We start from the raw sequence: 18,376 nt of genomic DNA on the forward strand, positions 1-18,376 counted from the left end.
TGTAATAATAACATGTTTTCTGCAAACTCTGTTGCCTTTTATGGAAACTCACATGAACAAATTGACGAAACTCGCAGAAAGGCCTTAGAAAGAAGAAAATTGAGAGATGCTTCCAATCTTCTTAAAATGAACTCTACACTGTAAGTACTTGACATACTAGAAATAAATAAATAGATTTCAGAGTATGTCTTAACAGAAATAGAAGGCAGTTTGCGCGCCCGTAAAAATAGGTCATCCATCCCAAATATTTTGAAGGTTTATGCCACTTTAAGGTTTCTTGCCCAGGGTGTTGCAAAAGAGTGTTGCGAATGAGGCTTTAGTTAGATTCTTTTGGATTTTTAATTTTATATTTCCTTTTATTTAAATAGCTCCCAACGTATCGTGCAAAAATTTATCAACGATATCTAGCGTAGAAAATTTAACAGCTGATGCGATAGCTAGCGTATGGCAATATCACGATAAACGATAAACGCTAACGATCGGGTTCACACGCTAGAATTTATTTCATAATACGGTATAACAGATTGCAAGCGATTATCGTGTATCGTATGAGTTCATAATAAGGGTGTTAATCATATCTCTGGAAGTATTCATGGTATGGAGATGATTGAAAAACTGAAGGAGAGGAAATGAAATTTGATGTCGAGATATATGCGATCAACTATCTGAGCTGAAAAACTTGAATCTGCCTAAACCAGACTCCACCAATTGAATACAATCTCGTTTTGTTTTTTGGGGTTTTTTGGAGCGAAATCAACAGAGAGATCTATCTATACCACTTACAAGGGATATGGAGAAAAAGGCGAACAGGATGACTGGGTGGGAGAAGCTTCTTGATAAGAAAAGTTCGTCGGCGAGTTACCCGATTAATATTTATTTTGGATGAGATATCGGTTTGTTATTGGTTTGGTGTCGGTGAGGTATAGACGAGTTAGCGATTTGTTATGGAAAAGTTAAAAATTTGTTATCGATAGCAAACGAAACCGATGACTCACCGACTTATTATCGAAAAAATGTCGATTTATCGAAAATGTATCGATCTTTTCTGTAACAAATCTATATTTCTAGATAAAAATCGATATTTTTCGATAAGAAATCGATATTTTTTCGATATGTCGCTGAGTCGATAAAAATCTAAATTTTTTTGAGAACAGATCGACAATTTTTCGATAATAATCCGATAAGACGTCGATAGTTTCTCAATAATAAAGCGGTAACTCTTCCATAAGTTGTTTTCGATAACAAGCCCATAACTCGTCGATAAAAACCCAATAATATGCCAGTAACAATCTGAATATAACAACATCCCGATAACTTTTTGTGTTCATAAATGAATAATAACTGAAACGGCGGCCATCGTGGTGTGATGGTAGGGTGCTCCGCCTACCACACGGAATGCCCTGGGTTCACTCCCCGGGCAAAGCAACATCAAAATTTTAGAAATAAGGGTTTTCAATTAGAAGAAAATTTTTCTAAGCGGGGTCGCCCCTCGGCAGTATTTGGCAAGCACTCCGAGTGTATTTCTGCCAAGATGCCTAGCAGATGCCGTTCGGAGTCGGCATAAAACAAGTAGATCCCATCCCGCCAATTTGCAGGAAAAATTAAAAAGAAGCAGGAAAAGCGCGGCCTAAAAGCTCTTCGAAGGTTATTGCGCCTTACATTTTTTTTTAATGAATGTCTACGAGGCCTGCTAAATGATTCCAAAATAGACCCAATATAATCCCGAAATAGTCGCTAGCATAATCCCGATATTGTAATTGAAATGGCTTCATACAATCTAAACATAGTGGCCACATAATCCCGAAATATTTATGCAAATAATCCCGATACGTTCCCATATACTGTCTCAAAATAATCTCGAAATAGTACTTAAAACAAAAAGTCCGGAATAATCCTTAAAGGATCTCAAAGTCCCGAAAAGATCGCAATATAACTACCAAAACGTTAACCGTTAAATGAAATAATTCTATATGATTATTATTATTATCATTTTCCACAATAAAATTTAAATTTCGAACAAGTTTCGAAATTTAGGTTTAAGAAAAATTGCATGGAATAACCCTATATGCATATGTATGTATACGAATCACAACTTTAATTACAAACATCTTATACTACATTTTTTCACCTTTTATTTACAGGTCTTCCATAGCTGCGCCCGGTAAAATAAATCCCCTCAATGTAACGGTATCAAGTTGTAGTAACATTAGCTAAGGCTAAATGACATATATGCAAGCAATGCTTGTTAAACCAACAACATTATTCTTATCTCACATGTGAGCTATTGTGCAGGCATTCATTGAAGGCATACACAAAAGTAGTTTTGTTTTACAAAAAAAGAAAAAAGCGACTACAATGGTAGCGCCAACTTTATTAGTGACCAGCTGACAGCGATTGTGTTCCAGCGCAGGTGGCAATTTTTCTTCAACTACATAATGCAAAAATGTTTAGCTCTGAAATATCATGGAGATAGCTAAAAAGTATTCCAGTTTCTGGATGGACTGTTATCACACATCATAACAACATAAATTTTAACATACAAAGTTAAGGAAATTACGTCAATGCGTAGCAAAAGGATGCCAAAGTATTTGAAAGTGTTGTAATTTTCTTTGTAATTCAGTAGAAAACAAGTCAAATTATTTCATTGGTTTTTTTTTTTTTTTTTTGTAACAAGCAAAAAATTAGGGAAAAAAGCAGCAAACAAAAATATGTAGTAGGTATTTGAATATTATTGAAACTTGAAGAAAAAAATAGTAGTTTGTTAAATGTGCAACGACAATTAAAATTCTTACGAAATGATGTACTTTAGGAGTAACATTTAAGTAGTACTTTTATTCATAGGAAGAAGCGAAATGTATTAAAGAAAAATCCAAATTATAATAACTGCAAACATGCATAAATGTGGCATTTAAATTAAAACAACAAAAAAAAAAACAGTAACAGCTTCAAGCAAAACAAAAAAGCGGCATGGCTTATTTCACGTCAAATCGATCATTAGTTGGAATAAACAAAAAACATCTCATTGAGTTTCGAAAATTTAATCTTTCGAAAATATTTTGCCCAAGACTCGAAACTTCAGTTTTGAAATTCTCACGATGAATCTAGGAATCAAAGAAATATTTATTTGAAAGAAAATGGCATGAAAAAAAGTGTACAGCTAAAATTTTTTGAAATTCAACAATGAATGTCATTAAAAAAAACTATTTAATCAAACTTGAAACTTCAGAGTTTTAAGACTCCAATGATGAGTCCATCAAGATTCTGATTTATTCCTTTCAAATCAAGAATTTTTAAAACGAAATTCAAAATTGATGTTCTTGAAAAAATTACTATCTAAAGACGTAAAATATTAGAGTTCTGAAATGACAGATGTGAATCTAAGAAGGTCCTCAGACGAGTTATGGTTTGTAAATTTTAATATTTTTAACAACTCTGTGAGTTTATAATTTTTCGAAATTCAACAGTTTATCTACTTGAAAAAAAAAAATGCCCACTTACCAACTTAAAATTTCATTGTTTTGAAAAGCTAATAATGAATCTAAAAAGGCCATGGGTAAAACATTCCTTACAAATCAAGAAATTAATGACCTATGACAGCTAAAAATATTTCGAAATTCAAAAGGTAATGTTTTTGCAGAAACATTTTCTCAAAACTTGAAACAAACAGCTTTCCAAGCTTTTAAATTGTAATTTAATGAATCTCAAAAGATCCCGAGAAATGTTACTTCAAAATTAGAAAACTTAACAGCTATGGAGCTTAAAATTTAACAAATTTCGAAAAAAGGAAATTCTTATTAAATACTTAAAACATCACAACTTTTAAATTCTTATGATAAATCTCAAAAGATATAATACTTCTTATAAATCAAGAAATTTAACAACTATGAAAGTTTAAAATGTTTCAAAGTTACTCTAAAACTTCAAATATCAGTTTCGATATTCTTATAATGGATATAAAAATATCCTCAGAAAATTATTTATAATATTACCCATTGATGATGAAATATGATTAATATTAATATTTCAATTTTATTTTAAAAATTTAGAAACTAAGCGATTATGAAAATTTAATCCTTTTCGAATTTGAAAAATTGTTTTTGTTAAGAAATTTGAAATCAAGATCAGAGCTAGTAAATTTAAATGATGCATCTAAAATGATCCTATAAGAAATTCGCTTTACGAATTAAGAAATTGAACAATGATACTGAAATTTTAAGATAACTTTTATATAAAAGTTTGTAAATTTTACAAATTAATGTTTTGAAATTCTCAAGATGAATTTTAAAATCATGATTTAGAAATCCAGGAGTATTGGGGCTATAAAAGCTTAATATATTTCGAATTTTTCGAAGTTTATTTTGAAAAAGGGTTTACTCAAAACTTAAAAATTTAAAACTTTTAAATTTTAATGATTTTTAAAACTTTATTTTGTTATTAAATGATGATCTACTTTGCAGAGTATTGTATTTTTTTAGACGAAAATCATTGGAATTATATTTACACCTAGAAAAATTTCAAAATTACTATAAATAAAGTTTAAAGTCTCATAAAATAGTACTACATACTTCGAATTTCGCATAACTCTTTTGAAAAATAAATAAAAAAATAATGATCGATTTGACATGAAATTGCCCGCATATCATTACTAAAAAAATTTGTTATGTAAAAATATGAAAACAAAAATACTTAAAACAAAGAAATATTTACATTATTGCAATTATTGTGTTAGTAATTTTTCATCTGTTGTCATGAGCGATAAAAGCCTAACTTCCATATTAGCGTATAGAACTTAGGCTGTTTTTGCTTGTTGCTATCACAGATATGTAGGAGTATCTACTATGTAGTAATGGGGAATCTGTATTAAAAAGCCTTACAAAGCTATTTCATTTTTCATTTTAAATATCTAAATAGAATTTGTGCTTTACATACAAACATACATAAATGCATACGTACATACATATGTATTTTAAAGGTCGGTGCTGTATGAATAACTTTTTTTGTAAAATACAAAAAATACTAATAACGTGCATGAATACATTCTTCATATACATACATACATTTGTAGAGATATAGACAATACATATTTTTGAGTATAAAACTGATGATAGAAAATATCTGAATGCATAGGAATTTCAAAAAATATAAAAAAAACAAAGAGGAAAAGTAAAAAAATGTTGCACTCGTAATCGTAATTTTAAGACCTACATCTGCCGATATGTGCATATGTAAAACTGATAGGGATGTATATTTGTTCTATATATGGATCTTTCCATGTAGAATTTGGTTACGGTTAGTATTGTTGCTATTTATAATTAGCTCACTCGTATGTTTCAATCAGAGATCAAAGGGACCCTAAAAGTTTGCATAATGTATGTCCTGCTTGATATGACACTAACCATCTTTCAAATTGCAATGTGGAACCAACGCCTCTAACAACGCTTTCTCTCTGGTCCACCTCTGTTGAAACTGCAAGTTTCCCTGGACTCCCGTTAGAGGATATTAATGAAATTTTGTTAGTAGTCTCACCTATTGTAAGGGGCCAAGCACTGCTACAACAACAACAACAAAATAAAATAAATAAAAATAAAGCCTTTATTTATCAGTACCACCTTGCGTGGTAGTCTTGTCATAACTATTTTTTTTTTTATCTAAACAAAGCATGTATGCTGCGGCAATATTATCGCTATCTTCCTTCTTGTTAATAGTCCTTTCTGTGTTTTTAGAAAACACGCAAGGTGGTACTGATAAATAAATGTTAATATTGTCCGATATTGTTGTAAGTGTAGAATTTTTGTTTACTTATTAAAACTACTGTGTTAATTTATATGTATGTATGTGGTTTTCAACATAAAAATGTTTGTTTACTTAATTTGAAAATAAATAGTGTTGCCCCTAAGGATGCTGCAATATTCAGCGAAACGTCGCACGGTGGGGTATTGGATCAATCTAGCTGGCCAAAATTAAAACAGCAGTTACAACAACGAAGGCATGGCGTAGCTGAATGCGTTTGTAACCATTTCAACTATCGTAGGAGTGCGGGTTCGACTCCCACTCCCGGCTGAAAAGGCTTTGAAGAGATTTACAAGGTATAATCGAAACAGTTGTCGCCTTGTCCGTCCTGATGTCACGTTGTTTAAATTTTTCCCAAATTATAAAATTAAAAAATTGCTTCAAATAAATGTTTTCATACATTTAAAAAAAAAAAACAGTTATTTCTGTTAAAACAGTAGTTTTCTCACTTCATTGTTATGAAAGGAAATATTTGACAGTAAATTCACGGTGTTCCGCGCAGAGTTACTATGGGTCGAGCCAACGGTTTCGGAGGGCCCCGGGGTCATTTTTTGGCATTGCATGAGATATGTACATATGTCAATATGAATATCAAACGAAGGGTGTTTTACTCCGCAATTCTACTGATACTTAAGTAGGGTTGCCACTTAGGGTTGCCACCTCACCTTTTTTATATTTCCTTGTATATCTACTACCATCTCGGAAACGGCTTAACCGATTTGAATCAAATTTGGTACATCGATATAGTATTACATTTAAGACTTTTCACCTAGGTGTTGTTGTTTTCACAAGGTTGCCACCTTTTGCCAATAGGGGTATCAGTCTCTTACAAAATTGAGCACCACTCAAACAATCGCGGGTATGTGCAGCCGTTTTTGTTATTTAACTTTGAAACAAACACAAGCTTATGTATTGCCAAAAAATTATTGACATGACATGCCATGAAAAAAAGATATATCTTTTTGTTTGCAAGGTTTTTAAAAATTTAATATTGAAAAGTACTAGTATTACAAGTAGAAGAAATCAGCTAAAACATGCGGTATAAAAAACGGTTCGCTTCGTTAACGTTGTAGATGATTTTTGGGGTATGTATGTGGGAATGAGCACCGATAGTGGAAATAATGAGAAGTCGTGGTGAACAATGCGCGAATAAGCAGTTGTCGTGTGAGCAAGCAGAAATACCAAGCAGTTGAACTATAGCCGTGGACGTAGACACAACAGCCGCTCTTCATTAGTCATTCGACAAATTAATTTTCGTGAACAACAACAACAATAACAATTCATATTCATTTGCTTCTTTATATTCCCAAATATTATATTTGTAATTTTTTTTCAAACATAAATTACATCGAGTGTATTGAACTTTTACTTTTAAATAAACACTGAATAAATAAAATAAAAACCATAACGTGGGGGCTCAACCGGGATATTCTCGTCTTAAAAGAAGCACAGTTGTTGTAGTGATACGGAAAACTGAAATGAGCGGCCGTAGAAGAAGAAACCTGAAGATCAGTAACCGTTCAGTGGAATTCGAAAACACAATGACGAACTTTACGCGAATGGAGGAGAGAGAAGTTGGTGGTACGACAAAAATAAATTTTATGATATTGAAGGCATAATCAAAAAATTCACCGGAGACGAAACTATGAGCGTGCTGGTATGGCTACAAGATTTTGAGAGCTTCGCCGATACTTTTCGATGGACTGATTTGCAACGCTACATATTCTGTAAAAGATCCCTTAGCGGTACTGCAAAACTGTACATTGAATGTGAAGCCGAACCTCGCTCATACTCGGAATTAAAATCTTCATTATATACGGAGTTTAAACCAAGAATTAACGCAGCGGACGTACATAGAAAAATGGCAACAACAAAAAAGAACCACAACGAAAGTTGCCGTGAATACTTGTACAAAATGATTGATATAGGTTCACAGGCAGAAGTAGACGTCGCTTCTATTATAAGTTATGTTATACAGGGTATCAACGATACAGGTAGCGTAAAACGATTTTGTACGGGGCAAATTCCATAAACGAATTCAAAGAGAAACTGATAATATACGAGAAACTAAAAAAGAGTGAGAGCGTACAAAAAGATAAACAGCGAGTTACGCATGATAGAAGTTCGGACAAAAGCAAAACGATGCAGTCAAAACCTAAATCACGTTATTGTTTTAATTGCGGTTCGAGCGAGCATGAGTTCCATATGTGTCCTCAAAAACACAAAGGTCCAAAGTGCTTCGGATGTAATGACTTCGGCCATAAGCGTAGTGATTGTCCAAAAGCAACAAAGTCATCGTTGGTAAATGTTGTCGCAGTGAACAATATGCGTGTGCCAATGAAGGTCAATGGGGTCGTCATCGACGGCTTGCTTGACACTGGAAGCGACATTTGCGTAATCAAAGAGTCCGTAGTTAAAATATTAAAACCGACATCTTATAACAGAAGCAAATCAATATCCGTGGCTGGATTGGGTTCTAAGGTGGGCACTAAAGGTGTTTGCAAACTCGATATGGAAATAAATGGCGATATTTACAAAGAGATTGAAACGCATATCGTGACCGACAGCTGTATGAAATATAATATGTTATTGGGGGCCAACATAATTGAACAGGCAGTAGTAAACATAAATGCCGGCAAGTTGGCAATGGTGCAGAGGTTAGGTGGATCTAAAGATTGCATTCGCAATGAAGATAGTACATGTTTCCTAGCCGACATCAAGCTTGAAGCAGTAAGCAGCGAAATTGATTTTGCGGCTGTATGCGACAAATCCGTGGTAAAAGACATTTGCAAAGTGGTTAAAGAATATTCGCCAGCGGTACCGAAGCAATTACCTGTTCGGATGAAAATCATCCCGTTGGATGAAGTACCCATCTTCCAGAGACCGCGGAGGTTTCCGCCCTATGAGCAAAAGATTATTGATGAGCAGGTACAAGAGTGGCTACAAAAAGGAATCATAGCAGAAAGTTCTTCCGATTATGCTAGTCCAGTGGTTCTTGTAAAAAAGAAGGACGGATCGCACCGCTTGTGTATAGATTTTCGCGAGCTTAATAAGAAAATCAGATGTGACCACTATCCGCTTCCTATTATCGAGGACCAATTGGACAAACTACAAGGAGCTTCTGTATTCAGCACCATCGATTTGGAGAACGGATTTTTCCATGTGGAAATAGAGCCGATGAGCAGAAAATTCACTGCATTCGTTACGCAAAAGGGGCAGTACGAATTCCAACGCGTGCCCTTTGGATTATGTAATTCACCCAGCGTTTTTCAACGCTACATAAACTACGTTTTCAGAGACTTAATAAATAAAAACATAGTCATCGTTTACGTCGATGACTTAATTATACTCGCTAAAACCGTAGAAGAAGGATTAGAGCGACTGAAGAAGGTTTTGAAATGCGCTGAGGAAAATGGTATGCGCATTAAATGGTCGAAGTGTCAATTTTTAAGGTCCGAGGTAGAGTATTTGGGCCACCTGGTTACGGCAGGTACGATTTCCCCTTCTCCACACAAGATCAAGGCCGTTATGAATTTTCCGCAGCCGCGAACTACGAAGCAGGTGCAGAGCTTTCTGGGTCTAACGGGGTACTTTCGCAAGTTTATTCCAGAGTATGCTTTAGTAGCGAGACCATTAAGCCAGCTTTTAAAGAGCGGTGCAAAATTTAACTTTGGAAAAAACGAAATACGCGCTTTTAATGAACTAAAAATAAAATTAGTTAACCCTCCAGGCCTGCAAATTTTTGAATACGGTCGGCATACCGAACTGCATACAGATGCAAGCCAACACGGGTACGGTGCAGTGCTGATGCAGAAATGCAACAAGGACGACCAGTTACATCCGGTGTGCTTTATGAGCAGAAAAACTAGTGACGCCGAAGCGTGTTACTCAAGCTCCGAATTAGAAGTATTGGCCGTAGTCCAAGCGGTGAAAAAATTTCGCACATACCTCCTAGGACAGTTTTTTAAGTTGGTAACTGATTGTAAGGCTTTTGCTCTTACTTTAAAGAAGAAAGATTTAGTTACGCGCATTGCACGTTGGGCACTTTTGCTGGAAGATTATCAATACGAGGTTGAACATCGCTCCGGCATCAGAATGAAGCATGCTGATGCTCTCAGTCGAAATCCAGTAGTTCTTTGCGCGCAACCAGATGGCATCGCAACTAGGTTACGCCAAGCACAATCAAAAGATGGAACGATATGTGCTATAATGGAAGCGTTAAAACACGGGCCTTATAAGGACTATGTAGTTCAACATGGTATTTTGTGTAAAAATGTCAACGGTTCTTTTTTATATGTCGTTCCAGAGCAGATGAAAAACACTATTGTTAGGACAGCACATGAAGATGGCCACTTCCACCACCAAAAGACTAAGGAAAAATCGAGCGTGAGTATTTTATTTCTGACTTGACCAAAAGAATCGATGCGTGTATCGCTTCCTGTGTGAAGTGTATTTTAGCGGAGCGGAGGCAAGGCAAGAAGGAGTCGTTCCTTAATCCCATACCAAAAGGTGAGCGACCACTAGAAACCTTGCATATTGACCATTTAGGTCCCTTATCTACAACAACGAAAGGGTATCGCTATATTCTTGCAATGATAGATAGCTTTACGAAGTTTTGTTGGCTTTTTCCAACCAAAACGCTCAATGCCGAAGAGGTCGTCAAAAAGTTTGAAATAGTGGCGGATACGTTTGGTTACCCCAACCGAGTAATCGCAGATCGAGGCGGCGCTTTTATATCAAACGTGTTCAGAGATTACTGCCTGAGCCATGGTGTAAAACTTCTACATGTAACCGCAGGTGTCCCGAGAGGTAACGGTCAGGTGAAGAGGCTGAATTCAACTATCATATCTGTACTAACGAAGCTCTGTGTAGACATGTTAGATAAATGGTTTCAACAAGTACCTGTGTTACAAAGGGTGTTAAACAACACGTTCCACCGAGCTATTCAGGCAACACCGTTCGAATTATTAATAGGAGTTAAGATGCGAGCTAAAAATGAAGAGGAAATAATGAAATTAATTGAAGAGGATTGGATCGATGATTTTAACCAAAGCAGAGAAGAAGCGCGTGAGAACGCAAAAAATGCCAAAGGTAAAATTCAAGAAGAGAACCGAAAGCAATTCCATCGCAAGCGCAAGGCTGCAACAACGTACAAAGCAAATGACCTCGTAGCTATCGAACGTACCCAGTTCGGAGTCGTCCTTAAAATAAAACCGAAGTTTTTGGGCCCATACAGAGTGATAGCAGCGAAAGGGTTTGATCGCTACAAAGTGGAAAAGGTGGGAGATGGTGAGGGACCCGCCTCAACTACAACAAGTGCCGATAAGATGAAAGCATGGGTGCAAGGCGACGAGCTATCTGATTATGGTGACAACGCTGAATTTGGAAGTAGCTCATCTGAGGCAGATGAGTAGTACAGAATGGCCGAATGTGGGAATGAGCACAGATAGTGGAAATAATGAGAAGTCGTGGTGAACAATGCGCGAATAAGCAGTTGTCGTGTGAGCAAGCAGAAATAGCAAGCAGTTGAACTATAGCCGTGGAGGTAGACACAACAGCCGCTCTTCATTAGTCATTCGACAAATTAATTTTCGTGAACAACAACAACAATAACAATTCATATTCATTTGCTTCTTTATATTCCCAAATATTATATTTGCAATTTTCTTTCAAACATAAATTACATCGAGTGTATTGAACTTTTACTTTTAAATAAACACTGAATAAATAAAATAAAAACCATATGTATACTATTCAGTGGACATCTAGAAACGCCAGGTAGTATATTTAAAAAAAAATTGAAATATATTGAAAAAATCGACTTTTGGCCAGCTAGATTGCTTGATTGATCAAATACCCCACCGTGCGTCGGGCGTAAGGTGAATTAATCTTTTTATTTGCCCCAGCATAAATTAGATCAGACTAGCCTACAAATCATAATAAATAAAAATAATTGAACTGATCGCAAAAACCCAATAAAAATAAAGCCTTTGGCAACTTTTTTGACCCAATCCACTGAAAATGTATACACGTATGCATACATACGTAGACACATTCATACTTGTCATACTAACATCGCTATCTTAAGTAATAAACGATTATTTATTTTGAGCTCATACTCATGTACCCATAATGTTTTAACTAAATACCTGTTGTATGCATACATCATCATGAATAATATCGAAAGCCTTAAACTCTAAAATTGTAAATTATCTTTTTTAACTTCTTTTGAGTTTCCTTGTCATTTATGAAAGTTGTATATAAAATATACATACGTACGTAGTAAAACATAGAAACTTACGAAAATGGACTTAAAATCAACGTACTATTTATTTGCTCTCATATTTTTTAGTTTAGGTATTTTATTTTTCTTTAAATTGTTTTAATTATTGCTGTAAGTTAAAAAACAATAATAATAACGTTAAACTAAATTTAAGAAAAATTAAAACAATTGTTTTCATTATATAGTGGATAACTTTGCATAAATTTTTGCAGTTTTGAAAAGAGAATACAAGATATTTAAAACAAGTAACGAAGGCTAAGTGCGGGTGTAACCACATTACATACTCAGCTGAGAGCTTTGGAGACAAAATAACGGAACATCACCATGTAGGAAAATGAACCTAGGGTAACCCTGGAATATGTTTGTATGACATTGGTATAAAATTAAAGGTATTAATGACGGTTTTAAAAGGGAGTGGCCCTTAGGTGTATATGTGAAGGCGTTTTCGAGGTATCGACCAAAATGTGGACCAGGGTGACCCAGAACATCATCTGTAATTTATTTATATATCTAATACCACGAACAGTATTTCTGCCAAGATTCCAAGGGCTTTTTATTTCGCCCTTTATTCATTTTCTTCTACTTAATTTGGTAGGTGTCACACCCATTTTAGAAAGTTTTTTCTAAAGTTATATTTTGCGTCAATAAACCAATCCAATTACCATGTTTCATCCCTTTTTTCGTATTTGGTATAGAATTATGGCATTTTTTTTTCGTAATTTTCGATATCGAAAAAGTGGCGTGGTCATAGTCGGATTTCGCCCATTTTTAATACCAAAATAAAGTGAGTTCAGATAAGTACGCGAACTAAGTTTAGTAAGAACATATCGATTTTTGTTCAAGTTATCGTGTTAACGGCCGAGCGGAAGGACAGACGGTCGACTGTGTATAAAAACTGGGCGTGGCTTCAACCGATTTAGCCCATTTTCACAAAAAACACTTACCGTCATAGAATCTATGCCCCTACCAAATTTCACAGGGATTGGTAAATTTTTGTTCGACTTATGGCATTAAAAGTATTCTAGACAAATTAAATAAAAAAGGGCGGATCGGTGTCATGAAATCCAATGTTATCGGTTTAATGTTCGAATTGGCATTAGTGTCGGTTTTTGGTGTCACAGAATCCGATAATATCGATTTTGCTGTCGGAAACAATCCATTCAGTTAAATGCTGTTGGATTTCATTTTTTCATAGTTGTATTTCTCTTGCAGTTGAGTATTTTCTAAAAATGTAAGTCAATAAATGTTTATTTTATAAAAATAAATGTAAATTTACATACAAGGCGAATCCATACCAGGTGAATTCGCCTTGTTTACATATATTTTCATTCTTAATAGGGGAAAACATAAAAATTCAATGCAAAACAGTATTTTGACTGAATTTATGGAGAAACATCCAGATATTGCGAAGGGCTTCGCGAAGCACATCATCTAAAATCGTTGACACCGTGCTTCTACTGGCACTGGCAGAACTTTCGAGCGAGTTAAGCGTCCTTCAATGATGTCCAATACCATTCGGAAATCCTCTATTTTTATACGATACATAGTATGTAATGTAACACTATAAATATTTAGAAACCCACATTAAGAAATATTTTTTAACCCTGTCTCTGGCAACTCAAATGGATTGCTGCGATCTCTCAAAATTTTCCTTTTGACCTTCTCGCAACTTTCTTCTTCCAATAACATAAATGCTACAACTGCTGATGCCATTTTGATGTCAATAAATTTGTTTATTTCTCTTTAGATGCACAAAACAATTATTTTATAAAATTTTGCCAAAAAATTAACATCAAATTGCCCGTGCACCGATAACACTGCAAAACAGTTGATTCGAACATCGCTTTTATTTACATTCGAAAAGAGCAAAACCAATACGGTTTTATGACACCAATTTAAATCAATATTGGTTTGTAATTCTGACAAAACGCAAAGCCGACGTGGATTCCATGACAGCCCTGAATACTGTAAAGATATTCAATTTTTTCTTAAAATCTGACTTAAATTTTTTTTTTTAAGTGGGCTTGTTCGTCATCCGATTTTGCTAATTTTTATTAGGCACACATATAGTAATAGGAGTAACGTTGCTGCCAAATTTCATTATGATTTCTTCAACGACTGCCAAATTACAGCTTGCAAAACTTTTAAATTACCTTCTTTTAAAAGTGAGCGGTGCCACGCCCATTGTCCAAAATTTTACTAATTTTCTATTCTGCGTCGTAAAGTCAACCCATCTACCAAGTTTCATCGCTTTATCCGTCTTTGGTAATGAATTGTCGCACTTTTTCAGTTTTTCGAAATTTTCGATATCGAAAAAGTGGGCGTGGTTATGGTCCGATTTCGTTCATTTTAAATTGCGATCTGAGATGAGTGCCCAGAAACCTACATACCAAATTTCATCAAGATACCTCAAAATTTACTCAAGTTATCGTGTTAACGGACAGACGGACGGACGGACGGACATTGCTCAATCAAATTTTTTTCGATACCGATTATTTTGATATATGGAAGTCTATATCTATCTCGATTCCTTTATACCTGTACAACCAACCGTTATCCAAATTAAGTTAATATACTCTGTGCGTAGAGCACGCTGAGTATAAAAACGCGACTAAAAAATACTGATAATAGACCGTGAGCTGGAAGCAGTTGAGTATGAAAAATTTGAAAAACGCACTGTGCTTATAGTTTTGTGCTTGGAAAAACTTAGAAGTTGCGACGGATGTTGCCTTGAGCTCCATGGTACATTTTACTTAATCCAGCCCAAAATCAATTAAATAAACTAAAAAATGGATTGGCAAAGTTAGCATATGGTATCTTTTCTCAGATACAACATACAAGTTGTGAGTGAACACTGAATTGGGTTAAGTTTAACTTGGGACCGCCGCCGAAAATTTATAATTGGAAGAAAGAATAGTTGAAAAAAAAATAAATAATAATTTGGCGCGATTTACCTGCAAGGAGACCTAAGATGAGCAATTTGAGTCATGCCGCTTTTTGAATTTTTACTACGAATTGGCGGGACAGAGCCTACATTTTTATACCGACGCCGAACGGCATCTACAAGGCAGATGAATGAGGAAACACAATTGCAGTGTTTGCCAAACCGCTGTCGAGGGGAGACCCCACATAGAAAAACTGTTTTCTATTTCGAAAACATTTTTTTTTTTTTAATTTTGGTGGTGGGACTTGAACTCAGGAACTTCCGTGTGGCAAGCGTAGCACTATACTACCACACCGTCGACAACGCTGCACGGCTGGGTATTGTAGCAATCCAATTTTTTTGAAGAGATTTATCCATAAGAAAAAAGGGATTTTGCCGTTATCTAAGTTAGCATTCAAAACCTAGATATTTGCTTTCTAAGTTGTAAATTGGACTCTTCCTAACATACTTTTTTTTTATTTATTGTGCTTAAAAAGTTAAAAAATAAATATGTAGTAATGGTCTGCCCTCTTTTTTTATTTGAATTATATAAACTTTTTTCTTTTCAAATTTATATAACATGGGTCAAAATTCAGATCTTCGAAAGAACTAAAAGCGATTGAGTTCGCTAAATCTGAATCTACTATCAGAATTGGCCTAGCAGGTACCAATTCAGTCGCTCAACCGCCAATTTTTTATGACCGGTTCGGACCTAACCTCAATCGTTCTATAGCCAGTAACTTTACCAGTTTTTTTTAGGTTGGGGACGAAACACACCAATTCTGATGGCGAATAACATGCTTTGGATTAGCAGATCAGCTATATTTTTGTTTTGATGAATGTGTGAACTTCTAGGCACCAAAAAAGTAGACTTAAAGGGTCGTGGTTCAGGCCTAACCTTATAAACGCAAAAAATCACTGGTTTTTGTGCATTTTTTTTAAGTTATGGCCGAATTTGCGTGCGCTAGGCCAATTCTGTAGCGGATTCGAATTAAGCGCATCGAAATGTGTTACAAAGAAACATTTGCTACTCTTAATAGATGAATATTTCTTCCAAAACGTGTTCAATAGCTAAACTGTATAATGGAAAATTGAATCCAGAAATATTACTTTATAAATTGTATAGCCATTTAAGCTTAACAGGTTCCCTGTCCCATATAACAATATGCGTGAAGTGCTCCACGTCCAACGGTTTTTTTTTTTTTTTTGTAATTCGTAATTACAAATATTGAAGATTTAAGCTTTTTAAAGATTATAGTAAAAAAAATACAAAAACAACAAACAAAAATTTTACGAATTTTGACGAAGTTTTAGGAAGTATTTGAAAATCACCTAATTTTTTTCAGTTTTTTTTTTTTAGTTTACAGTTTACAAAGTCTATACAGCCACGTCCCATACGAAAAACAGAAATAACTCACCACGTTCAAGTAATTTCCGTAGTATAAGGTATATATGTATAAGGTTGCTCATATATGATACACGAACGTAGCGGACACGGTACAAAATTGCTAACATTTTTTGATTATTAAATATATGAAACTCCAACTTAGCGCAATTTTTTCGATTTAAAAATTCAGTTTCGTTGGTTAACATCAATTTTAAATTAGCTTAAAAGATATCGTTCGAAATTTGACTTAAAGCGCTGCATGGCGTTGCTAGAAAGATGTAACATGTGTCTACAAGACAAAGATAAGAACGTTAAATCCAGCGCTGCATGCAGAACTTGTGCACGTCTATTTTGGGCTTTAAGTTTTATATCGAATAAATCTTTTCCCACAATCAGTGTGCTTTTAATTAAATGTTAAATGGAAAGTGGCGCTGTTATATTATATACATGCGTACATATGTAGTAACTAAATATCATATAATAGCCGTGTTTTTTTTAATCTTTGCTGTAATTTATTTTGCTTTTGGAAAAATGACCTATTTGAAATAAGCTGGCTGAAAAATATTGGCATAACAGCTTAAGTTAAATCAACAATGGAAAATTTGAGCAGATGTGGCAATTTCGCGCGTTCGTTGAACGAAATGTTGACAATCTATTGATCATCACTAGGAAATTAGCTACATTCCATCAACTAAGCAGCACTTTAGCAATACTACTGTTATTATTTGGCTGCTCAAACACACCCATATTAATTGTGCATTAAATATAAAATATACAATTCAAAAATGGCTCCGGTTGTTATGTCCGCAACATTTATTTGGTTCAAATACACAACCAATAATAGCCAAAGCCATAATAATTTACACGGGTCATCAATTCTTTCTCTGATTCAAAAGCTGAACTACTAGCGCTACCGTCATCAGCTCAGTGTCATCATTGCCAGTAGCGCCAATAACACCAAACTCCTGCCTGACACACAAAAGTCGTTTCATTCAATAGCGCAAGTGAAATGTACTACGCACTCACTACTAAGTAGCGTCAAAAATTCGCTTGGAGTCATTGCGTAAATGAGCTACCATTGAGCTGGCACCGCATTGGCGCTGGCGCCATGCAATTTACATCACTAAAATTGCGCGAATACCCAGGCTCATGACTTTTTTAATCCCGATGGTGAAAACGAAACAGGGACAAAACCTATGGCCATCAGAGGGTTGTGTCTCTGCTTTTCGGTACACCCTGTGGCTGTAGCTAGTTATTTAACCACTGCCGCTATATGGGTCTCCTAAGCATTATCTAAGCTAGGATAGGCGTTTTTTTTCACGTGCAAACGTAAACGTATACGGTTAAATGAGGTCACTTCTTAGCGACAATTTTCGTAAACATATCGCAACTTAGCGATAAATTTTGGGATCATAATTTGATATAAGGTTTGTCTAACACTGAGCAAATCATTTGCTATTCAATGTTGAAAACATAAACTACGGTTTTTGATGTTGTGTATTTACCATGACGTAGCAAATGCACAGCCGTATAATTTGTTGGCGTTTTGTGTAAAAATACTACACCAGTTTGCAAATATACGGCTATGCACTTGCTACGTTTATTTGCACCAACTGTGATGCTAGACCATTTGCACAAAACCTGAACTCCTTTGCACTTTTTTGTTAATAACTTTACATATGACATATGACGAGCATAAAAGAACAAATCGTCGCTGCGCTAATGTATTTTTTTCACATTTTTTTATTGCATATTTTATTACCACTATATAGAGCCCACATTTCTGCATATGCCGTTTTTTATATCTCTTTTGGTTTAGAAGTGATCGAAAACAGCTATGTGCTCGCAGTACTAGAAGTACTCCGAAAAACGGTTATGTACTTGCTTATGATTTTTTTTAATCGCTAGTGAAAGTGCTTTGATTTCACTGTAAAAATAATTACAAACCATCTCGCTTCCCAAGGCAGCCGGTTCTATAAACCGGAGCTACTCG

General features: G+C 34.9%; 1 protein-coding gene across 1 annotated transcript in view; it reads left to right on the top strand.

The window, feature by feature from the left end:
- Positions 1–4,203, top strand: part of Hmgcr (HMG coenzyme A reductase) — a 221,202-nt gene extending 216,999 nt beyond the window's left edge. The window contains exon 7 of the mRNA XM_067760972.1: positions 2,142–4,203. Coding sequence (XP_067617073.1) covers positions 2,142–2,214 — 73 coding nt within the window. The 3' untranslated portion in view covers positions 2,215–4,203. The remainder of the gene's footprint in view (positions 1–2,141) is intronic.
- Positions 4,204–18,376: the final 14,173 nt, after the last annotated feature.

This window comes from Eurosta solidaginis, chromosome 1, assembly GCF_040869045.1.
Source record: "Eurosta solidaginis isolate ZX-2024a chromosome 1, ASM4086904v1, whole genome shotgun sequence".
NCBI lineage: Eukaryota > Metazoa > Arthropoda > Insecta > Diptera > Tephritidae > Eurosta > Eurosta solidaginis.